At 44.3% G+C, this 25,099-nt stretch overlaps 1 protein-coding gene across 10 annotated transcripts in view; it reads left to right on the top strand.

The window, feature by feature from the left end:
- Positions 1-24,487, top strand: part of RAB5B (RAB5B, member RAS oncogene family) — a 28,444-nt gene extending 3,957 nt beyond the window's left edge. For 4 of the 10 annotated variants that reach the window (XM_083599018.1, XM_083599011.1, XM_083599015.1 and 1 more), the window contains exons 2-6: positions 13,256-13,554; positions 16,314-16,465; positions 18,213-18,335; positions 19,171-19,264; positions 21,607-24,487. In XM_083599018.1, the coding sequence (XP_083455144.1) occupies positions 13,392-13,554; positions 16,314-16,465; positions 18,213-18,335; positions 19,171-19,264; positions 21,607-21,722 (648 nt within the window). In that variant the 5' untranslated portion in view covers positions 13,256-13,391 and the 3' untranslated portion in view covers positions 21,723-24,487. Of the gene's footprint in view, positions 1-6,433; positions 6,549-13,255; positions 13,555-16,313; positions 16,466-18,212; positions 18,336-19,170; positions 19,265-21,606 lie in introns of all 10 variants that reach the window. The other 6 variants (XM_083599012.1, XM_083599013.1, XM_083599019.1 and 3 more) reach the window with 3 other exon arrangements.
- Positions 24,488-25,099: the final 612 nt, after the last annotated feature.

Raw genomic sequence — 25,099 nt, 5'->3', positions numbered from 1 at the left:
GCACAGTTTTTGTGACCACTATATTTGCTAATATAGGCATGTGCAGTTTCTCTGGCTGTTTGACACATATTAAACAGCTATGCCTTTAATCTGTCTGAAAAATTCAAATGGACATTAGGTTTCATTAGTAACAAATGAACTCCCTGAAACTCCCAACTAAATGTTTTGAAACATCTAGTTCTTCTTAGATCTTGGTGAAGAAAAATCATTTATGTTGTTCCTTTCTTGTGTTCTCATCTGCCATTTATTTGGGAGGTTGGAACATTACAAAAAAATTGCCGGGGTATTCCAACTCTTTTCTAAACTATGGTTAAACCTGGCCACAAAATGGGCCATCCAAAAACTAAGGATATAGCATTGCTTCCAAAATATTCTCAGGCCATGACTTTGAGCTTCATGTGGAGGGAGTTCCAAAAATATAGAGTAGTTTTCTGTTTTGTGTCCTTGACATTGATTCCGTCATGGAACACACATCATACTGTTAGCAGGTGTTATCCTTTGATTAAGATTGCAGTGGGACATAGGGAAAGAGATCTGAAAGGTATGTAGGGCCTAAGTTGCTTAGGGCTTTGTCAGAACTAGTACAGTGGTACCTCGGGTTACATACGCTTCAGGTTACATACGCTTCAGGTTACAGACTCCGCTAACCCAGAAATAGTACCTCGGGTTAAGAACTTTGCTTCAGGATGAGAGCAGAAATTGTGCAGCGGTGATGCGGCGGCAGCACCAGGAGGCCCCATTAGCTAAAGTGCTTCAGGTTAAGAACAGTTTCAGGTTAAGAACGGACCTCTGGAACGAATTAAGTACTTAACCCGAGGTACCACTGTACTTTGAATTGTAGCTGAGAGAAGTCATTGCAAGCTGTGGAGCAAAATGTGTTCACCGCTGTCCACACCTCTCAAAAGATGAGATGCTCCATTTTACCCTCACTTGCAAACTTCATAGGCAACTCTGTATAGAACCTATTACAAAAGATTAGCCTTTTATTACAAAGGTCTGGAAAATTTATTGCTAGGGCAAATTGGGAAGGCATTGTTGCCATTGACTTCCAAAGGTGCTCCTTGAAGACCTTTTTATACTGACAGGCCTTTATGCTTTCTTGATTAGTCATTTTAATGACTATTTTCTATTGCTTCTATGGTGTGTCATGTTGTACATATTGACTCTGCCTTGATATCTTATGAGTTGAAGGTATATAAGTATGTTTTTTCCCTAAATAACTAAATAAGGGAGATCATTGCTTACATCAATGGGTTGTACATTGAAGGCAATTCGAAAAGGAGGCCCAGGTTTGCTTTCACTTTGATATCTGCCTACCATTAACTTTTCTGAACTTTGCTAGTTTTCTGAAGAGAGAAAATACTAATGCAGCATACTTCTAGAGTTGAAAATTTACTGTACTCAAGTAGAGTAAGTTGCATAAGAAAAATCCTAATTATTTTAAAGCTTTTTTGGAGAGTCTTGTTATGTTGGGTCCCTTAGCATAAGGATATCACATATATTATTCCAAATCTGAATCTAAGGGGTATATTGCTAAAATGGTAGGCAATAACCTCTCTGTTTTAAGTACTTGTGCCACAGTCTAGCTAAGTAAACTAACAGAAAGGACCAAACTCTTGGCCATGAGAATCTGGGCTGGATATTTTATTTCTCAACTGCCTGCTGCCTTCTGTTCCCTGACCCTGATGCAATATCCCTGGCAAACTTCAGCTTCCCGTTTTGCTCTGCCAGTATTTAGAGACTTTCCTTTCATCCTAGAACAATAGGATGGGGTAAACATGTAATCTCACCTCTTCCAGGCTTGCCCTTGAATTGGTACAGGCAGATTCAATGCAAATAGAGCCATTTGCAACTATTGTGCTAAGTGTGTGCACTCAGATCCAGGAGTAAAGGTTTTCCTTCAGACCAAAGTCCCTCAGTTGTTGATATTTGCTTGTTTCAAGCCCTGGGAGCACCAGACATTTGGAAAGCTGCAGGAAATACTAGTAAGCAGAAATTAGTTGCAGTAGCAACTGATGAATTCAGCAAATCTTCACAGATTTCACTTCACAGAGTTAGCAGCAAGGCAGAAGTACCACATGTCATTTATAGTGGCAAGCCTTCATGGGTGGCATTTCTGCCGGACTAAAGTTCTGTGTGGAAAATCCAAATTCTGTTGCATGAACTTTGTCTGTGTCACCTTTGCAAATATGGACTCGCTGACAGGGACTAGATTGTAGAATAGAGAGTGTAGTTGGGAGAGGGATCTGGTCTCTGAGCTTTTAGTTGTAACTTCCCAAAAGTTGTATGGGCTAGAAGAGAATTAGCATTATAAATTTTTTAATATAAAAGTAGAATAAAAATCAGAACCCTAAGGGTCTTGGGAATCTTTCAGAGCTTCCAAACTCTGAACCTTTTTGTACATTCACGCTGGTGGAGACTTCTGGCTTCCTTTGTATCTTGTCTACTCATTATTTTGTACGTGGCCATCCTAGTAGCTAAGCACTTGATCACACCATACTGACTAACTTCAACTATTACATGTTTATCCTTCCATATGAACAAGAACATGAATTGGTGGCCATGGGGGCATCAGAGGTGGGTGGCTCTAACAGAGCGTTCTCTGCACTGCTCATGTAGGTACTTAATGCATCATCCTTCGTTACACACCATGGTGCATACAACTATTATCTCATTTGGCTGTTAATACAGATTAAAGTTGTAGTCCAAAGAGAGAGATTGTAAGATGTGCTCAGAACTACTGTGGCTTCTCTGAGACCCTTAGTGGGAATTACAGAGAAAGAGCCAAGTGGAGGCCATTCTGGTCATTCTGAGGACCCTTGCAAAAAGTATCAGCAAACCAGACTTGGCTCTCAACAAGGAGGGGAACACAATTATAATAAATTATTATTGGATCACTTACTCCATCTGGTCAATCAGTGCTACTTAGATGTTCTCACCTGTCCTGCCCTGCACCAATAAACGTTCAATGTAGTTCAGGTATCCGTTCCCTCACCCTCTAAGCATTTTTGTTCCCATTAGGTGCTTAATTCCACCTTTCCCTAACTGTTCCTGGTAATATTAAGGGACTAACAGAAAATTATTTGTATATACAGATGACCATCGTGGTCCTTTCCAACTGTACAATTATATGATTCTATCTGTTGAGTGGAGAAATGGGCTGTTTTTGTCAAAGGAGTTGTTTGCCCAGAGATTGCTTAATAAATAATATGCAGCTCATAGGGGAACTTCACTGGAGCAAGAGCAACTATTCTCAACTCTTTTGCAACCCTAAATTAATCAGAAGGAAATGGCAGGCTGAATGTGCAGGCAGCAGTGAGACTTTGGGTGCATTACAAGGAAACTTGGATAGACTCTATGAACGCGAGTGTTGTCACCCACGCAGTGCCCAAACCTTGGTTCTGAAATGAGTTGATGATGAAATATCTTCCAGTGTAGGGAAAAAGTGTTCAGATTGGCTTGGCAGATGTCTACACATATTGTCCTAACTTAATAGCTCTCCTCTATGAAAGTTTCATATATTTGGGATAAGATCATATAAAATAGGGGTAACCTTATCTGAGCATATAAAACAATTGTGCTAAAAACTCTTTGGGCAATTGTTGTAGGAAACGTTTTGGTAACACTGGTATTTCCTGCAGCTAACATGTGGACATCATATCAATCTTTAGTTGCGTACATAAATCTGGGAAACACCTGTTCTATGCCAACTTCTTGGGGCAAAAAATTGCTCAGGGAGGCTTAAAAGCACAAGAAAATGCAACTGCAATAAGAAACCTGATGGCCCAGGCATCCTGAACAGTTGTTTTTAGCACTGGATTTCAAGGAAAATACCAGAAACGATGATCAGAAGAATCTTGAGAAACATTGAACCAAGCTAATATTTGTGTTGATCAGCTTGCCAGTTAAACACTCACAGAGGACATGTAGCAGGTCTAGTTGCTGACAGATTCCATCACTAAAGCTACATTGATAGAGCTAGACTAATAAGTGCTTCATTGGGGCTACCCTAAGAAAATTGCTTTCCTCCACCAGAAACCTGCTCTGTTTCTGTACTTGACCTGCTGGAGGCAAAGCCAGCTCTTGTATTTCTACCAAAGAAACCAGTCAGGCTGGCGGGGTGCTCTGTGCTGCTGCTGCTGCTGCTGCTGCTGCTGCTGCCGCCGCCGCCTCCAAGCTCTGTGTTTCTGGCCTGCAGGTTTTTTTAGTAGCCCCCTAAGAGGAGCTGGCAAATAATAGGTGGTGATTTTGTTTGCAGGCTAGTAACCTTTGGGGGCTAACTTGCAAGGCTGTTTTATATGGCTTCTGCGGCATAGGTTTGCATAGGCCAGTGTCATAGGTTAGATGTGGTTTTTCAGTCTCTATCACTGAAATGCTCCCCCTGGAGTTTGGAAAGGTTTGATTCTAGATGTTATTTTTATTCAGAATTTCTAATGAAATCAGAGAGTTGGTCTGCATGATCCTTCACTTAGGGCTCTCAGAATCGCCAAAAAGCCGCTCTGACTTGATTAACCTAACTGTGGACTTTGACTCTAGACCTGGGCAATACAGTGGTACCTTGAGTTACAAACGGCTTGAGTTACAAACGCCTCAGGTTACAAACGCTTCAGGTTACAAACTCCGCTAACCTGGAAGAGTTACCTCGAGTTGAGAACTTTGCCCCAGGATGAAAACGGAAATCGTGTGCCGGCGGCGCAGCGGCAACAAGAGACCCCATTAGCGAAAGCACGCCTATAGTTAAGAACAGTTTCAGGTTAAGAACGGACCTCTGGAATGAATTAAGTTCGTAAGTAGAGGTACCACTGTATATTGATATATCACCAGGACTGGTACGAGGGACAGACCACGATGACATATTCACTCAGTGATATATCACTGGTGAACCTGCCACTGCTCCCAAGTCCCTCTTCCTCCAGTCAAGTGATGGTGGTTTCACCAGTGATATACTGCTGAGTGAAACTGCCATTGTGGTCTTGGCTGAGGAGCATGTTGCTGCCCTTGCCTCAGCCAAGCAGTTTTAGGGAGCCCCCATCCCGCTACCAGCTTGCACAAGCCAGTGGCAGGGGGGAGGCTCTGTTAAAGTGCTTCCACTTCCTAGCTGAGAGATCCCCGACCCCTCTCCTGCTTGCACGCGAGTAGGAGCAGGATCAGGCCTTCTCAGCCGGGGAGCGCAAAGCCTCTGCTTCCCAGCTGAGAGATCCCTGCTTCCACTTGCATGGGAGCAGAAGCTGGATCGGGTCTGCTCAGCTGGGGAGGTGCATGCTCCATCACACTTTTCCATTGAGGGGTACTTGCATGCAAGCAGGCTTCGTGCTCCCTAGCTGAGCAGCCCTGATCCCACTCCTGCTCACTGGGACATTGGGCATCGCTTAGTCGGCGCAGGTGCCTTTCCGCCCCAGAGCTGAGCAGCAGGCTGGGGCCAGCTGCAGTGTCCCCAGCTCTCCAGATGTTGTACTTAAAGTGCCTCATCTCCCACCATGAGAGCTGAGGCAGTTTCTCCCAGCACCTCGCCAGCTGGGGCCAGTGCAGCTTGTTTCAGCATTGTGGTTTATCGCCAAACCGCCATGTTTTGCTGGCGATACATCGCGATATTGAAAACCCAACACCGCCCAGCCCTATTTGACTCCCTGTCACATTATTCTAAAACTGAAAGACTGTGCACACTTGTAGGAGAGTAAGGACCATTCAGTGCTGGGGTGTGTGTGTGTGTGTGCTTTTGAGAGAACTTGGGAGGTTCAAGCTGTAAAACACATTGAGCATCTTTGCTTAGCTAAAATAGAGTCTTACCAAAGTCTCTGATTCTACAAAGTTCTGATTCTACCACTGCATTTCATAGGACAAGCTAAATGATCTTCAAAAGCAGCAGGGAGAAATCTCCAGTCTGCAGACCTAACTAGACCCAGCAGGGGTCCTAATTAGGCCTCTAAGGGTATTTTCCCCATGTCATACCCACCTGATGTTGAGCATGTAAAGATGCAGTGGCAGAGGCACAACTGAGGGCCTTAAAATGCACTTCCAGTGGGTCATTGGCATGTGGGGCTTGTTTCCAGTGCCTTTTAAACTTGGTGCCAAATGTAAGCCCTGCTGGAATTGGTTCCAGTTGGTGCTACCAAGCAAAGCCAATCCCTCACAAAAAGCGGGAGTTGAATTCAGCGCTGGTTAGCAATGACTTCAAACTCCACTGGGATCTTGATCTCAACGTGTGCTGTAAAGGAAAAACAGATCACAGTGATGTCTGAGGTTGTCAGAATGGCCCGCCAGGTACGAGAGAGCTTAATATTTGGCCATCCTGTTCCCCTCTCCCCTAAAGAACTGCTAATTTCAAAATTTGGTCTTCTAAATTTAAACTGCTCCTTTGGTTGACTCAAAGGAAGGAGAGAAATATGCATGATTCTTTTTCATTCACTCTTACTTTTATTCATTTTCTATGTAGCTTTTCACAGTTCAGGGCAGCAGTTTGAAATTGGAAACACTTGCTCCAGACTGACCTAGGACTTCAGAGAGATCAAGCCTTCCCCTTTGATTTTAAGCCTGTTTGATTAGTAAAGGTAACATCATTGGACCCACCCTTTAATGCTTTTTTAAGAGTGACTTTCTAGTTTCCTATGTCTCCACACCTTTAGAATTTGGATGATTAGCAGCACAAACAAACTTCAAAGCTTATTTGAGCCTCATGTTAACAGTCTCATTCTTTTACTTGCCAAAGCAGGCAGGTGCAGTCAGGCTTGGAGTCCATGCCTAGTACTTTTGTGCATAGCTGTTCACAGAAGTGTGTGAAACCAGCTTCTAAAATGCCCCTTATTCCAAGCTGTATGGTACCATCCTGGATGCAGGTACCATTACTTGTAAATTTGGATAACCTATGGTGGAAGCTAAGATGTACCGATTTTTCTTTCTCTTCTTTGATTCTGATATTACACTGATTAAAGTCGGTTGTAACAATATTGGGCAAGCCTAGCATGATCACGTAGGAGTGACTGTAGTGAACTAGTGGCGTATTTGTGTTCCACCTGTCCTCCCAAACTCATGGTCATATACTTAAAGTTTAGTTATGCATACTTGTTTTTGAATGTTGCTGATTTTATTTGTATGTTTTGGATTTTTTTATACACTATTTAGGGTTTTGGATTAAGTGGTTTATAAATTCTACTAAACAAACAAGGGACAACTGGCTTTATGTACTGCTTGTGAGCTTCTGGCATGGTCAGTGTTGGAGACAGATCAGACTGGCAGTCTAAGTCCGTCATCCTAACACAGCTCATGTTCTTCCATCTTTCCCTTACCACAATCCTGTGGGTGATGAAGATGAGATTATGACTTGCTAAGGCAGTCTGTTGAACTTCATGAGCTGGAGGGAGGGCTTGGACTCCTTCACCCACCCCAGTCTATCTACTACATTCTGACAAGGCTATACACTGTATTTTTCGCTCCATAAGACACACTTTTTCCCTCTTAAAACCTAAGGGGAAATGTCTGTGCGTCTTATGGAGCGAATGTGTGGTCGCTGGGGGCGGGGGGAGCCTGGGCTTCCCTCAACAGCCCCACAAGCTTGGGGAGCAGCGGAAAAGCTTTCCCCACCGCCAGCCCCACGAGCTCGGGGAGCAGCCTTTCCGCTGCACCCCGACCCGCTGTTTGGGGCTGGCGGTGGCTTTCCCCAAAGAGCAGGTCGGGGAGCAGCGGAAAGGCTTGTGGGGCTGGCAGTGGGGGGAAGCCACGCTTCCTCCGCTGCTCCCCGACCTGCTCTTTGGGTTGAGCAGCTCGGGGGTAGCCTGTGAAGCCTCTACAGGGCAGCAAGGGGCCTTCATCCCGCTGCCCTGGGGAGGCTTCGCACGGCTAACCCTGGCTTTTGTGGGAGGTGGGGGAAGGGATAGACCGAGGCTCTCTCACTTCCCCCACCTCCCCCCAAAGCCCCCAAGAACTGCATTTTTTTTTCTTGAATCCCCCCCCCCAAAAAAAAGTAGGTGCGCCTTATGGAGCGAAAAAAACGGTACTTGCAGGTCCTTGCCAATCATTCTCAACTACCGATTTCTTAAATATGCTTCCATTCTACCATGGTGTCAAGCATTATCTGCCTTAGTAGTGAAGCTAGTTGGTCTCCTTGTTAATAGGAAAAGGAGACAATAATGCCTTGCTAGATACTGTGTTAAAACTCCTTCAGTGCAGAAAGGAAGCTCTAGAAAGTTTCCTTTGACAGGCTTGGAGAAAGATGACTTTGTTCTGGTGCATGTTCATTGAACTGCATAAAGGAGCTTACGGGTTTTGTGAACCAAGTAACAATATACTTGATAGTAAAACTTCTTGGGACAACTGAACTTCCCTAGATGTCATTGCTAACCCAGTAATTTAACCCGCCAACAAATGCATATTTGGCTTTCAGAAACTTTCTCTTTCCACAAATGGCTTGTTCATAAACGCACTTCTGGTCTGCTCCTTACTTCTGACTGGAATGTGCCTGCCTACAACTTTAGGCTATGCCGAAAATACTTGTTTTGCCAGTTTTCTATTCAGAGCTCAGTGCTTTTTCCCCGGTTACACACGCCGTCTCCTTAATCAGGTCACCTCTAAAGTTGCTTGATTAAACTGCTTAGGAGAGTGCCCTTCAAACACAAGGTATGAAGAAAACTACTTCCCAAAAGCACTCTTACTATGTAGGGAAGATCTCCTGATGTCAACCTATTATGTATAGAATCATAGAATCATAGAGTTGGAAGAGACCACAAGGGCCATCGAGTCCAACCCCCTGCCAAGCAGGAAACACCATCAGAGCACTCCTGACATATGGTTGTCAAGCCTCTCCTTAAAGACCTCCAAAGAAGGAGACTCCACCACACTCCTTGGCAGCAAATTCCACTGTCGAACAGCTCTTACTGTCAGGAAGTTCTTCCTAATGTTTAGGTGGAATCTTCTTTCTTGTGGTTTGGAACCATTGCTCCGTGTCCGCTTCTCTGGAGCAGCAGAAAACAACCTTTCTCCCTCCTCTATGTGACATCCTTTTATATATTTGAACATGGCTATTATATCAACCCTTAACCTCCTCTTCTCCAGGCTAAACATGCCCAGCTCCCTTAGCCGTTCCTCATAAGGCATCGTTTCCAGGCCTTCTAAGGTCTTCTTCTAAGGTTCTCTTGAACACTTTAATTGTTGCTAGAATGCATGCCAGTTCCTAAACAAGCTGCTGCAAAATATTTACGAGCAACGGTGTAAATTAAGATTAAAGCACTCCGCATGTATGAAGGAAAGCTTTTGGAAGTCCACAAAATGGATTTGTGGGCTAGTTTTGTCTTTTTTAGTGTCTCTCTCTTTGGCAGTGTCTTTTAAGAAGCTTGCTGAAAAATATTTCTAGTGATAGCATTTTATCACTTGATCCGTTTTGGGGCAGGGGATTTAGAGCGTAGATACCTTTTTGTTTTAGGCAGAAACAAAGTTTTTAAAACTCATCCCTTTACAACATAAAGTATTCTGCTTTGGTTGATCATGTAACATAGAAGTGCTCCAGGTGTCCTAAAGTAAGGAGCCAAACACCCAGTTCATCATCTCTGGCCTTGTAAGCAGAAAAATACTTCAATGTACAGAAAATACACTACAAATGTTTTCAATACGGTTATGCCTTTGCTGTGTATTACTGGGATTTATCCTGCAAACGAAAATGGGTTATTTTGGTGGGGGGTGTAAAAATCATCTCAGGGAGTAGTGCACCCTTAAAATGCCTTTTACTGTGAAATCATGAAGCCTTGCTGGAAATAAATTACCAAAAGAGGAAGAGATTGTGCTGCAGATTGTCTCAAGTGGTAGTGCCCATAGAATCATAGGATATTGACAAGCTGGAAGGTGTGCAGAGGTGGGCAACCAAGAGGATCAAGGGTCTGAAAACCAATCTTTATGATTGCTGAAACAATAATTTTGCCCTGTTTGGAGCAAAACATCAAGTGCAAAAGAGGTTTCTATTTAGCTGGACTCTTATTTGCACAAAGGAACCTAATATTGCTGACAAGCTCAAGAAATAGTGCTGCGAGACTGTTCTCAACAGTTTGCAATATACTAAACTTAGGTCAATGGCTTGGTTTAAAGCTCTAGTTGCACCCTCCTTAATTTTAATCTTCATTTGTATATCAGTGCTGTACAATCCTTTGGGTAGGAAACGACTCAGACCATACCTGCATGTGTTTATCATGCAAAAACTGCTGGACACGCTTGGCAACAGGTAGTGTTCTCTCCATGATCTCTCATTATAAAGGGGCATTTGGTCAAATGTTTTAGGCAGCACCTTATCCTGGACTTTTTCTGCCGTTTCTTCATCAGCATGATAAAATTTGTTCGTTTATTTATTTATTATTATTTTTATTAAAACAAATTAAATTAAATTGTAACAATGTTTCCCCATTTCCAATATACAAAATTTATATCTGCTGTGCAACCCACATTTTTCACAGTAAGGAAATTGCATAGAAGAGTGTTGAGCATTTTGATGATGATATTAGGGTACAGGGAGCTTTGCATACCCAAAAGCTAGATCCCTGCCCTTAGGAGCTTGCAATCTAAACAGAGATAGTGGGTGGGTGAGCAGAGTCAACAGGAGATGCAAGAGACAAAGGGATGCCAAATGCCAAATGTTTTGTTCACTGCTGTTGCCACATCCTCCATTTTGGCTCAGCGACGCCAGCTCAAGGAAACATAATCGCCAATATGAACACCAGTGTTTACATGCACCGTACTTCCTCAAGCTCTCAGAAGTTCCAGGGGGAGCACATATCTGAGTTTGGCTTCCTTTTATAGGAAACGGCTTGTGCTGTTGCTTTTTGAAGTTTTTGAGATTCCTTTACAAATATGCAAAGTGAAGCAGAGGAAGCGACTATGATTCTAATACGATCTAGTTGAAATTCCTGCATTGCAGGGGGGTTGGACTAGATGAACCTCGTGGATCCCTTCCAACTCTGCGGTTCTCTGGTTTTCTGGGCGCATATTGGAAAATACATGTGGGCAGAGAAGGATCTCTGCATAAAACAGGGCAGCGTGTCACTTCAGCAAGCTTCCCGGAACAGCCAGGGAGCAGCTATGCAAACTGCTTCTTTAGAAGTGCACAGAGCTCTCTTCCCAGGGAGCCTGGGCAGGATGTCTGCAAGGTCATTGCTCAACTGCACTCTCTCACTCTCTCGCTCTCAGAAGAGAGTTCTTGGAAAAGGAAAGAAGCGTTTCCCCATGTTCAGCAGATTCAGCAAAACTAGATCTAAATACATACTATTTGCTTTGCTACCAGTGAAAGTTTGTGCTGCTGGCTTTAACTGTGTTCCACATTTGATCTGGGTGCACAGTGCAGAGGGACTTCTCTGGATAATTTGTCTTAACCATTTTGCAGCCTTGGATTGTGTGAATAACAATTGATTTTATTTTTTGACTCGTGGAACACTTAGGTGAATCCTGGACGACGTTTCTAGCCAAGTTTTGGATTTTGCTGTATTTAAAGTTGCTGACTTTGAAGTTGAGTTAAGATCCTGACTTGTTCAGATGGAATGGGAAGCTTTGGTTAGTTAGGTATTTGCCGCTTTTAATTGCTGCTCCTTGCGGAGGAGATGTTTGCCATAAGCAAGAGGCTCATGCATAATTAGCTTAATGAGATAATGAATGCAGACCTTGGGTGGCCCAGAATTCTGCTTTTAAGAAAGAGGAAGCAAAACTTGATGTTTAGAAAACTTTAGGAAATGTTTCAGCCTTTTCCTGAAGATGCTGCAGTTCCTGGGTTATTATTTTTTTAAGCGGGGGTTAGTAATGCAGTGGTGATTGAAGATTCCTGAGAATTAACTTGCTGCCCTCAGCTTTTATATTCTTGCTCAAAACTGGCTTAAATAAAAACGTCAACCCACACAAGAAGCTTGTCGGAGCTGGCTAGCCTTGAGAGAAGCTTGTGTGTGAGAGAGGCTTTTTTGCATGGCTTGTGATTACAATTGTCACCTGTCAGAAGCTTAATGTTTTATTGGAGTTCATTTTTAAGGGTGGGTGGCTAGGATTTTGCTTCCAGTTACATCTCCATGTTGAAATAAAGGATGCTGTGAGCCATTATGATCTTGTTGTTTGTTGTTGTTGTTGTTGTTTTTGTAAATCCAAAATCTAAGGCGGTAAACAAACATGGAGATAGACTGTACCGTCTGCTTTGCTACCAGCAAATATCTGTGGTGTCACACATTTTTACTTCTAACTTACCAATCAATCTGTTTCAGAAAATGTATGGTGGGGGACAGGGCCATTTGTGCTCTGGGAAGCAAATGAAACACATCTTCCCGCTTTGGGACAAAAGACGCTCGGGTTCATGACTTGGTAACTGCCTTATCGCCTAGGAATTTGAAATCTTCACCCTGGTGTCTTTTGTGATGTTTATCTATCCCCCCAATAGTGAATAATCTGTAAAGCAGGCCTGTGGTGTGAAGAAAAACTTCATTGAAGAAAAGCGTTGAGCTGATGAGTTATACTTGTGAACCTCAGACAGCTGCATGTGGACCTCACGGCCAGCTTGGTCCAAACTCATGATGTAATTGAGATGTTAAGCACTGTTGTAATGTACCGTTCTGGGCCGGGTCAGGGTGTTGTCTCTGTAGCCCTGGCTCTTCTTGGTGCCATGTGATGTGAAGAAAAATCCAGTTCAGAAACTGCTTGCGACGTCTTGAAGAATGTGAGCAGGAAAGACATCCGCAGTAGTTGCTGACTCATGGATCACAGCGTTTCACTGCACATGGGAGTTCTTTCCCCTCCAAGGCTAATTCTGGAGGGTTTGTTTGCTCTAGGAGATTTATTTTTTAAAAAATAAAATAACAGATTGTCTCCTCTGAAGTTTGTTCTTGGTGTTTTGACATTACAATCACCAAATGCTGTGTTTAGCTACAATGCAGATAACCAGGAATCGGACTCTTTCCCTGCTGAATAGAGTGTTTCTGTGGCTTGTCTGCTCAGGTGTCAAGTTGCTGTGCTGATTCTGGGCTAAATATTGTTGGATATCCATCCTGACATCTGGTTCGAAAGCACATGCTTATCTTACACATCCCCCTTGAATGACAGGGCTGCCCCCCCCCATTTCACAAATTGAGGAACCAAATATGTTTTTGTTGTTAATTGCTCAGGTTTTGACTGAAGCTAGTTTTACTGCTCGATTCAACTTAATACCTTTCACTTGTCTTTTTTGCGCCTACATCCCAAGCCTTCAGTGTTTTTCACCTGTCCGGCACAGCACATCAATCTGTTGCTTTTTTTCCTGTGTTTTTTTCCCCAGAAGGAGTTGCTCACAGCTGTTGGACGAAGTTGTCAACCTGTTCCAGGCCAAAAGCTCCTATACTCCCAAAGTCTGATCGGTGGCTGGTAGTTTTTTTGCATTGGCTGGAGCACAGGCTGCTCTTAGAATCCAGGCCATGACCAGCAGAGGAGCTGCCAGGCCGAATGGTCAGTCGCAAGCCAGCAAGATCTGTCAGTTCAAGCTAGTACTACTGGGCGAATCGGCAGTAGGCAAGTCCAGCCTGGTGCTGCGTTTTGTCAAGGGGCAGTTCCACGAATACCAGGAGAGCACCATAGGTGGTGAGTTTTTTTAGGGGGGAGGGGCATCTCTTCATGGGAGGAAAATCAATAGCCTAAATTTTAGGAAAGCACCTTTGGATTCCAGCATAACAAACTCCACCCAGGGCAAAGTCATCCACTTTCAAATAGGGTGCGCTTCCTGACACCTTCATCCCAAAGCGTAGCCACTTACTGTGTTTGTTTACCCTTTCAGTAGCCCTCTGGAAGTCTGCAGATGGTAAGGGTGATAGTCCGACCCCAGCAGCTGAACCTGCTTTTTGAAAGGCTGTTAGCATCATGGTTTGGTTGCTCTTTTGGGTGGAGGTCTTGAACAAGCAAGTAGGCATCAGTAAATCATAATATGGACGCGAGTGGCGCTGTGGGTTAAACCACAGAGCCTAGGACTTGCCGATCAGAAGGTCGGCGGTTCAAATCCCCGCGACGGGGTGAGCTCCCGTTGCTCGGTCCCTGCTCCTGCCAACCTAGCAGTTCGAAAGCACATCAAAAGTGCAATTAAATAAATAGGTACCACTCCGGTGGGAAGGTAAACGGCGTTTCTGTGTGCTGCTCTGGTTCGCCAGAAGCGGCTTAGTCATACTGGCCACATGACCCGGAAGCTGTACGCCGGCTCCCTCAGCCAATAAAGCGAGATGAGCGTCGCAACCCCAGAGTCGGCCACGACTGGACCTAATGGTCAGGGGTCCCTTTACCTTTAAATCATAGTATACTAGTGCAATGGTTGTTGTTGTTTTTTAAAAAAATGCACCCATATTGTTAAAATACAGTGCCCCCCCATAGTTGCAGTTAAAACAGTATATACTTAATAATAGTGGGGGAGGGGAGGGAGAGACCTGTTTCAGCCTGAGGACCAGATTGGAACTTGCCCATCCTTCTGGGTACTACGTTTCAGTGATGGTTGGGACAAAAGTGGGCAAGGCCAAACAAACACAGACACACAAAAAGATGGGGAAAGTGCATGGATCTCTATCCCCCCCCCCCCATTGTCAAACACACAAGTGCCAGGTACACAGTGCACTTTCCCTCTTTTATACACACACATACTTGCAGGCACATATACATACACTCTGACATGATGGGCAGGAAGACACATGCATTTCTATCCCTCTCCAGTGCTGGGGTGGAGGTGACTGGAAAGATGCTTTTGTGCTTTTTAGGGAGACTTTCTAAAGAGAAGACAGAGGGATTTTATCTCTTTATCTTAGCCTTGTGAGGCACAAAATACCTCTTCTGTTATTTGCTCTCAGAGAGGGCTTATCTCTGATTTTAGGGCTTTGGTACTTAGGTTAGAGGTGAAAAATCCCTTTACTATCCTGTGTCAGACATCATGTGATGTCAGGTGATTGGCAGGTGGGCATGGTTTGCCCAAATGGCCTTGTGGGCCTAATTAGGCCCATGGGCCCACAGTTCCCCGCTGTTGAGTTAATACACTGTTTAATTCCAGTTACCTTCACCCATTTTAGAGTACTCATAATCTTGCTTTATCCATAAAATATTGTATGTGGTCACTGGAGAGAGAGAGAGAGAGAGAGAGAGAGAGAGAGAGAGAGAGAACACTGTGTTTCTTTTTTAAAAAGGTTTTCTTTTCTAGATTTGGTTTGCTAAATGTACCGCAGAAAACTAAATGATCACAGAAGTACTTCTATAAAACCTCATACCCCCTTTAATATCCCTTACCTGTATTTCTGTAGTACAGTGGACTCACAACTTGCGCGTGTTTAACTTGCTTTGATTTCAACTTTATGCAGTTGAGAGCTGACAGTTGAAATCACACAGATTAAACGCACAAAAGGCAAAACGCTTAAAAGCAGGGTTTTCTCAGTGTAGAAAGAGCTTTTAATCTCTCAGACTTGCTAATGGGGCTCTCTGGTGAGATCTCACAGGAACTCAAGACAGCCCTGCCAGACAGCCGGTAAGCAAGGTGGAGAGCTTAAAAGCTCTCTGCCTTGCGTGTTTCGTGTGCCAGCTCTGGAAGCTAAGATTGCTCATGAGAGGGCAGTACCAAGAGAGTGGTTTGACTATATGTGTTTTTGCATATGGGCACCATCCCCAGAATGTAACCCCCATGCAAAAGATGCAAGACCACTGTAAAACAACACCAGTATTCTTTTGCTTTATGTATTGGTGCACATGGACTACATTTCCCCTTAAATTCCTCCATAATACTTCCTTAAGACTTTTGCTAAGTCCTTTTAAGGTCTTACCACCAGCAGCCACCCTAAATACCATCATTGTTTGGCTACTTTCTGCGAGACAGGGATATTTGGGGGTTGAGGGGCAATTGCGCATCAACTCAACACTAAGTAGGGGACAAGGTAGGAAGATGCTATATTCTCTCTCTCTCTCTCTCTCTCTCTCTGTCTGTCTGTGTGTGTGTGTGTCTGTGTGTGTAAGGTAACATTCAGACATTAGGTTATTCCATCATTCATAGTGGTACAGTCTTTTGAACTTGCACCATATGTTTTTTCTACATGTCTAGGCCTAACCCACAATATTTACAGGAGAAAAATTTTCATATTATTTGCGTTCATGCTTATTTCTGTACAAGCTGCTCCATGCAGCCTTGGAGACTTCTTAACAGATTGTTAGAGGTCAGAATATTTATCAGGTTAATATCACTTTTTGATTGGTCTCCCCATGGGTGATTCAGCTGGTTCACAACAGTAAAAATTTCAGTCACTGTAATTATGATATATAAAGTTAAATGATTGCATCTATTTTGTCGGGTCCCTAAGCCAACTCTTCACCTTCTCATTTCGCAGCTGCTTTCCTCACACAGTCTGTCTGCCTAGATGACACAACGGTAAAGTTTGAGATCTGGGACACAGCTGGTCAGGAAAGATATCACAGTTTGGCCCCTATGTATTACCGAGGGGCTCAAGCTGCCATTGTGGTGTATGACATAACCAACCAGGTAAGCATGCAGTGTTTACTATCTTTTGGGGAGAAAGGGCAGTATCAAGGTTAAAACCAACAGTGTGGAGACCTCATACAATTACAGTGGGAGTGTCTATCAGCTGATGATGCCTCAGTTCCTTTGAACATCCTTTCCCATTTCAGATGAAGCTTGTTGGAAACAAGGGCCATCTAAAGACTTAAACACAGTCAATTATTGGTTAGAAACTTCAGGTGATTGCTGCCAAGTAAGACCCTCTGTCTGACCAAAGCATTGCCTTGTTCACAATTAAACCTTTGCTCTAAACAAGCTTCCCGACTAGTGGCTGATTTGTTGTTTTTTGAAAAGTTAAAACCACAAGTTTGCATTTGTTCTGGAGTAAGCAACACAGTTTCCTTGATGCCTTGAATAAATATGATCAACACCTCATACGAGGTCAGGGTAGTTCGGGGTTTTTTAATGGCAAATAATTTTAGATAGGTATAATTTACACGCTGATATCTAGATAGGAATTTACACTCTAGAAAAAACTACTTAGGAAGTCCTACTGAGTTGAGTGGAAATTACATTCAAGTTGCTATGTTTAGGATTGCAGCCTAAGTGTGATGTTGCAGGAATTAAGAACCATGGTGCCTTTGCAGCATATCCTCCTGGGCCCCGCCTGCCCCTTCCACAGCAATTAGGTTTGACCCACCACCCCTTTTTCAGAATTTTCTTTTACCCAGCACCTCCCTGGAAATCTACCTTATTTAAGCGAACAAACAGAAAGACACTGACAAATTTGTGTTCTTTTGTTTATCTATGTTTCTACTTATGCCCTACAACATAGCAGAGACTGCTGTTGTTGCGAAGAAGACACCTTGAAGCTTGAAATTATAAAATTATTAAAACCCATGGGGTGGACCGCGGAGTGAAGTCTGTCGGTTCAATCCAATCTGCCCCAGGGACAGGGACAGTGCTGCAGCCCATCCACCATTGGACAAATAGGCAGGCAAGCTGCAATCCATTTCCAGGCTTTGGGTGAAGCCAGAAAGGGTTCACTCAAGCCCAGGAAAACCCCTCTGATCCAGGGGAGGCATTGTGACCATCCCACAATAGTGCCCAACCTGGCAATAAATATCATTACACAACAGATGAAACATGTATGAATGGATTTTCAAAATTTTCTTCTTTATGCTTCCACTGCCCCCTTATTTTTATTCAGCACCCCTAATTTCACCCGAGGCTAGTACCGCCCCCCTGGATTGTTCCAGCACCCCCTTTGGGAAACACTGATCTGTGTGGAGCCACTGGGAGTTGTCATCAGGACATAGGCAGATGACACCCAGCTCCATCTCTCTGTTCTATCTGTATTGGGAAAAGCAGTTGTGGTGTCAGACCAGTGCTTGGAGGTGGTGATGGGCTGGAGGTGATGTACCTCTTTACCCAGGCCTTTGCCACCTGAGATGTATAATTTCAGGATCCACCCTATTTTTGTGGTTGTAAGTTGTTTTTAATGTTGCATTTTCAATTCTTGTAACCCGCCTTGGGGCCTTATGATGAGTAGTGGGGTAAGAAACTAAAATAATAGCAATCATAGTAGATGTTTGGTCTGATTATGTCCTCGAGAACCTGCATGTCCACCAGTAGACTGTTGCAGTGACAGTTGGAAGAAGCCTTTTGTTTCAACGTACTGCAGGTGCACATTGGGTGAGTTGGTTGAAGATAGGAATCCTGGTCCCTTCTGACTGCACACCTGACATTTTGGCCTCTCCTTTTCTGATAGGAAACGTTTGCACGAGCGAAAACATGGGTGAAAGAACTCCAGCGGCAAGCTAGCCCAAACATTGTCATAGCCTTAGCAGGAAATAAGGCGGATCTTGCCAATAAGCGCATGGTAGAGTATGAAGTAAGTAGAGCTTCTCAAACCCCTCAGATGTCTATTTTGCTCATTCTTACTTCTAGACGGAAGGAATGGTCCATGGTTTGCCAGCCCGGGAGAGGGCATTCTCTGTGGCAGCCCCTCAGCTGTGGACTTCCCACCCCTAAGAGGTGCATCTGACACATTATTGCATAGTTTTCATCACATGCTGAAGACCTCTTTATCCTTGCCTTTGACACCTGAGATAGAGTTTTAGGGCCTGGCCTATTTTTTAAAATCATTTTTTGTTTTTTTAATTGATTTTAATGTTGTATTTTTAAATGGCTGTAACTCAACCTGGGAGCTAGTGATGAAGAGTGGGTAAGAAATCAAATTAATAATAATAATAATAATAATAATAATAATAATAATAATAATAATAATAATAATAATACAATGGTACCTCGATTTTTGAACGTCTTGGAAGTTTTGCTTTTCAAACGCTGAAAACCTGGAATTGCTTCCATTTTTGAACGTGCCTTGGAAGCTGAACGACTTCCACTGAGGTTTTTTCAATTTTCTCCATTGAAATTGCAGGCTGCCCTTTGCACCTCAGTTTTCGAACGTTTCGGAAGTCAAACGGTCTTCCAGAGGAGATTACGTTCGAAAACCAAGGTACCCCTCTATCAGGAGGAATATGTTTCCCTCTCCCTCCAAACTTCCCAGCCTGATTTGTCACTCCTTCAAGATAGTCCAGCCTTTTGGTACTTTATTGTATTGTAAACAAAAAAAACCTGAGCAAGCCTGTCTGCCCAGATTGATCTGGGCAATCTAGAATATGCAGTCTTGTTCCAAAAGTAAGACCTACATTTGTTCTTTGCAGGAGGCCCAGGCTTATGCAGATGACAACAGTCTATTGTTTATGGAGACATCAGCCAAGACAGCAATGAATGTTAACGATCTCTTCCTGGCGATAGGTAACCCAAAGACACTACGTTGCATTGTTTATCGGGGCACTGTCTCTCTAAAGATTCATGTAACTTCACTTTAAGTTGTACACTGAGTTCTGCAGCCTCCTGCTGCCTAGGGTTACTGCCCAGCAGCCAATGGTTGGAGCAGGTATTGGGCTAGACCCTCCCACCCTGTTGTAGCAGATGCAAATGCCAGCTAAAGAGAATGAAAGGTGTCTTGCAAATATTCCGTCAGCTCTCAACTTGGAGAACAGCTAGAGACTTTTGGGCTTTCCTTGACGTGCTTCTTTTCAGACATCGTTATACCATGTGCAGCCTTCATATATTGGACTTCTTTGGGAATGGCCCCCAGGTACTGAGGCCCACCTGAGGCATTCTGGGCTGCTGTATTGACAGGGTGGAAGTTTCACAGGTCTGCTTGCAGATGGAAAGGGCTGCAGGCCCTTAAATACAGGTTTAAGGGAGTATGCTGCTTCCTTCTCTCTGTGTCTCTCTCTTCCATCTCCCCTTTTTCTTGGTGAGTTTTCTGCTATGCTGCTACCTCCCAGCACGAGCCTGGTCCTCCATACATCAAATTTTGGCAAATGCTGAAATAAATAACCTGCTTACACCCATTTTCAGGAGCAGGGCTAGGAGTGTTGCTACTGATGGGTATCAAGCCGTGCTCGTTCTGTTTTCCATTCTTTCCTATTACTGTTAATCCACGGCATTCTTAAGAATGAAAACATGACCAGCATAAAGGCCACAAATACTGTACTTTCTGGCCATTGCAGAGCAATCTCATGTTAGGCGATATATTTACTTTCAAAGAGGGTTTCACCGTAATGCGTCGTTAGGATATTTTACAAAGAAATCAAAGAGTCTTGAAATGGGTGAAGATACTTTCCAGGGACTTCCACGGGTGCAGGAAGCCCTGCCTATTTATACTCACGCAGGTAAAGGTAAAGGGAGCCCTGACCATTAGGTCCAGTCATGACCGACTCTGGGGTTGCAGCGCTCATCTCGCTTTATTGGCCGAGGGAGCCAGCGTACAGCTTCCGGGTCATGTGGCCAGCAAGACTAAGCCGCTTCTGGCAAACCAGAGCAGCGCACGGAAACGCCGTTTACCTTCCCGCCGGAGTGGTACCTATTTATCTACTTGCACTTTGAAGTGCTTTCGAACTGCTAGGTTGGCAGGAGCAGGGACCGAGCAATGGGAGCTCACCCTATTGCAGGGATTCAAACCACCAACCTTCTGATCGGCAAGCCCTAGGCTCTGTGGTTTAACCCACAGCGCCACCCGCACCCTTTAATGACACTCGTAGGGGTCCTCATACTGAACATTATGCTTGGTAGCACTTTGCGTCTCTGAACGCTTTAGCCTTTCCTTCCCATAGGTCCTGCCTTTCCATTTCCTTTCCATTATTTTGCTGGCCGTTATATGAAGTGCTGTAGCCAAACCATTGAGGAATAGGAGCCGCATAGCTGTGCTTTGCCATATGGCTGCAGGCATGTTTTGTGGTCTATTGCACTCCCTCCCCCCCCCAATTTTTTTTAATCACCTGCAGTCATTGGTTGGACTGCCAGACAGAGTATTTCAGGAAACTCAGAACTTTTCCCTTGATTCCTCAGTGTGTGTTTTGCAGGATGAGTTGGCTCTACCTGCATATTCTTCTTTAAACAGAAGTTGCAACACATAGCCCTGCCCTGGATTAGGAAAGTGGCCTAAAACTGCTGGCTATTACCAGTGGCAATGCTACATGTTTTTAGCCTGCACTTCAGGCTTACAATTGCATCTCTCATCTGCTTTGGGTAAATGATCATGTATGAGCAGCTAGTCCAAACGGCAAGTCCAAATTCAGACTCTTGGAGGCGGCGGGGGGGGGGGGAGTGAAGGAAATACCTCCATAGCCCCCACCACTGCTCCACTGGGGGGGGGTTCCTAGAACAAACCAGCCCCTTTATAAATTCCAGTTTAGCAGAAATGTGAAATATTTCTGTGGAACTCTATGGTTCATTGAAACTGTCGCTGTTCAAACCTACCTTGCTTTCAGTCTAACACATATTTGTAGTTACCTTGGTGGAACTATAGTGGAGATTTGTCAGCCACTGTTAAGGAAACCTAACATTAACGGTACGAAAGCAGAGCAATACGAGAACTGCAGACAGCTTGTTGCACCTGCCATTTGGAGCATTAAAAATAAGTGAGTTGGGAAGGCTTTAGGAGATAGAGGAGTTCCAGATTTCTGCATAGCCAAAATGTCCTTGTTCCAAACTTTACTCCTGTTGTTTAGTCCCAAAGGGGGACGAACCCAGGAAGTTGGCAGTTCCCCCTCACCTAACACATATCAATTTTTTTCTCCTTCTAGCTAAGAAGCTGCCAAAGAGCGAGCCCCAGAGCACAGGGGGTGCCGTGGGTCGGAATCGAGGGGTGGACCTTCACGAGCAGTCCCAGCAGAACAAGAGCCAGTGTTGCAGCAACTAAACGGTGGCATTAAAGCAGCCGGCGAGAGATAAGATATAACCTCCATTTCCGCCCCACCACACCACACCTCACCTCCAATAACAGCATCGGCGCACTTGGAAGCCGCCCTCCCTCCCTTCTCCCGAGAGCTCCGTTTAACTGCACTTCTAATGCTTCAGAAACCACCACCAGACGTCTGTTACCACCACCCCCCACAAGGAAAGTGGAGATAGACCGACCGGGGACTTAACTTCCAAAAACAAACTCTTTCTTCACTTTGTATTATAGGTGCAAATAGCTACCTAATTACTCTGATTCCCCTGCTCTGTTTTCTCCAGATAACATTTCCTCTCCTCTCTCTACCCAACCCCTCCCTCCCCACCGCTGTCTTTGCTCTGTGTTCTTGGTCCTGTAACATCCACCCTCTCTTTACCTCCACCTCCCTTTATTTTGTTTAATGCTATGTGGGGTGGGGTGGGGAGGGTCACAACCGAGGGAGATCTTAATTCTTGTAGATTCATTTTTAAGATGAATGGGCTCCCTCAAGAAAATGCATTTTTGAGGGGGTCCTCCCAGAGTTGTTTTTTAATTTCCTTTTCCCCCGGTTTTCAGAAAAGCTGCAGTGTCCTTCATTTATCTTTTTTCCCAGGGCAGCCTTTTGTGGCTGGGTCGGAGAGGAAGATTGTATCTGAACTTTCGCTCGTGTCTTGCTTGCTATGACCTGAATGTGGCCCTTGGTGTCAGTGACATAAATCTGAGAATCATGCGTGTACAAGTGTAGAATATCGGAATTTGTTTCCTCAGACCCTCAGATAGCCCTTGATTTTGATGCCTTAGAAGTTTTGGCGGCCGGGATAGTGTAGCGGAGGGAGAGGAGTGGCAGCGTTGACCTGCAGAAGACCAGTCAAAAAGGCGATTGTATCTCCTCCTGTTGTGTTAATGTTCAGGTTGGCTGTTTGCAGGTTGTGCTTCAGTTATCAAGAGTCCCATTAAGAGAGATTCTCTGCTCTGCTCAAAATGGGTGTGGCCTGCTGTCTGAAAGAAGAATGTGCAAGGGAAGTCAAGCTCCCTTTGTTCAGCCGGGATACAGTAGAGGAGCCTGCTGAATTTTCCTTTTGAGAGCTTCGGCCTGCACCTGTATGCACAGCCTTGCACGTTGCGCAGAACTTTTGTTCTAAAGTTGCCAAAAGGAGAAAGGCCATTGGGTCCTTGGGAGAAGGCTGGGGCTGCGGGTGCAGGCAAGTCAGAAACAGGACAACATGCTAGATGGGAGGAGAGCTGCTAGTAGGAGGACCAGTACTGTACTTTCTAAACCCTTTTTCCTGCCGGGAGCGCCCAGCTTGCCTTTTGGCTTTTTCCTATACCCTTGCAGAACCCCCCTGTGTACAAACCCAGTCTTGCCCTAGGAAGCTGTCGAGAGGTGGCAGTCTAGAGCGGTACAGCAGCCCCTTCTGTCTTCAACCCCTCTCTGACCCCAAGGGCTGTTTAAACTTGATAAGTGTTTGTGCCCTGTTTGTGTTCAGTTTTCTCTGTAAATAGTACAGCACAAATTTGTATAAATTAAAGGGGGGGCGGGTGGTTGCGGGATTTTTACTTCCCTGCTATTAGCTGAACAAAGTAATAGCTTTTAAAATTTAGCTGTAGATAGTGCTGACCTGTAAAGGCGACGCATGCTACCATCTCTCACCCACATTTTGCTCTCTGAAGAGCTAGCAGCAGCCCAGCATCTCGGTTAGAAATGGCTCCTCTTCTGACAGTGGCCTTCACCAGGGTAAATAGCACCTTCCCGCCTCCATCCCTCCTGGCATTTTTTTCTTGAAGCCTCAAGCATGAGTACAGCTTCTAAAATGTTCAGAGTTCCACAGTGCTGTCCATATCTTGGTAGCGAATCAGCTGGCTACCCACAGAAGCATCTCTTGGGTGTACTCTGTTGGCTCCCCCATTCAGACTTCTCACATATGGTTGAATGTTACTGTGGGAGAGCTTGGAACGGATTATGTTTAAGCACACACACACACCTGCACACCCTTTCCCATTTCCCCCGGCATGGTTTGAAGCACTCTCATTTTCCACATGCTTGCACCTGTGGCTTGATACAGGTTTGCATTTACTTGCCTCTTCCCATTCACCAGTGCAACTTAAATGGCTGATGTTCACCCAAGCAAGATGTGTGCATTTAGGGCTTTTTGCTCTTAGCCATAAGTTGAAACGGTTAAATCCTGTACCGCTGACAGCATGTGGCGTTATTCTGCTGCCTTTGAAATGGCCTTCTACCGGTGGCTGTATTTGAGCTGGGAGCAACTAAGGAAGGAGCCGGACAAATCTGTCTACACGAGGCTTTGAGCAAGAAAACTCAAAATCTAAGTTAACTGGAAGTAGTGTGTGCTGTGACTTGGCCCATCCGATTGGCACGAGTGCAGAGTTGCTCCACGCCGCAATTGTGCATGGAATTTCTGGTGTCAGTGTTGATAAAGACTTTGGGAGTGCCGTAGCACTTCCCCAGTATTTATTTTGTGCTCTCAAACTTCACTTGTGTCTCAAGAGCGGAGCTGTGTGTGAGGGAGGACCCTGAAATGGAGCCTTGCGCCTTCAGCTGCATTCACTGTTAAAACCTACTTCACGGAGAGTTCCATCTTTTTGTTATGCACATGTAATGTGATGTTCATGGCCCTCCAGAAGGACCTAGGAGCAGGAACAAGCGTGCCCTATCCCATTCCAACAAAGCTAAGGTGCTGTTTTGCTCTCGGCTCATGGCAAAGCAAAAATAGATTCTGCATTTAAATACCCCCCCCCAAAAAAAAATCCCTAATGCTTTCATCTTGCTCACAAATTTTGGTTACTGCTTCCTGGCTAGTTCCTAGACCAAGTAAGGACACTGCAGCTTTTTGCTATTAAAAACCACACCCTTTCTCTTCTGCTTACTCTACTCTTCTGAACAGTTTGGTTTTTCTTTATTTTTTTTTCTTTTGAGAAAGCTCTTACATTGCATTTAAAATAACAATCATGGTAACAGAATTTCAACTGCTGATTTACCAATGTATTTAATGTAAGTAAACAAAAAAAAAATCAGTGTATTAGATGAACTTTCTCCTTTATTTCGATTTGAGATAATTGACTTGGATGGTTCTGAACACAAGCTTGAGATGACTCTTGCCCATCAAAGCAGGGACATCCCAGTCATAGAGGCTGATTAGAGGGCCACTTTGGTTCAAGAGGTGACCCCCAAATATTAGGCAACACTTTGATTTTGTGTTTCTTTTGTTAAGCTCCACTGAGACAGCAAGAGCTATAAACTCTTAAGTCACTTAATTAACACGAATTAGTTAACCCTTAAAACCTTGAGCCAACCCTTTACTTTCTGTTGAAACTGGCAACAGAATCAGCATGGGAAGGTATAG

This window comes from Podarcis filfolensis (assembly GCF_964270895.1).
Source record: "Podarcis filfolensis genome assembly, chromosome: 2".
NCBI classification, from domain to species: domain Eukaryota; kingdom Metazoa; phylum Chordata; class Lepidosauria; order Squamata; family Lacertidae; genus Podarcis; species Podarcis filfolensis.
Note: the sequence above shows the minus strand (reverse complement) of the source record. Positions and strands in the feature narration are given on the sequence as shown.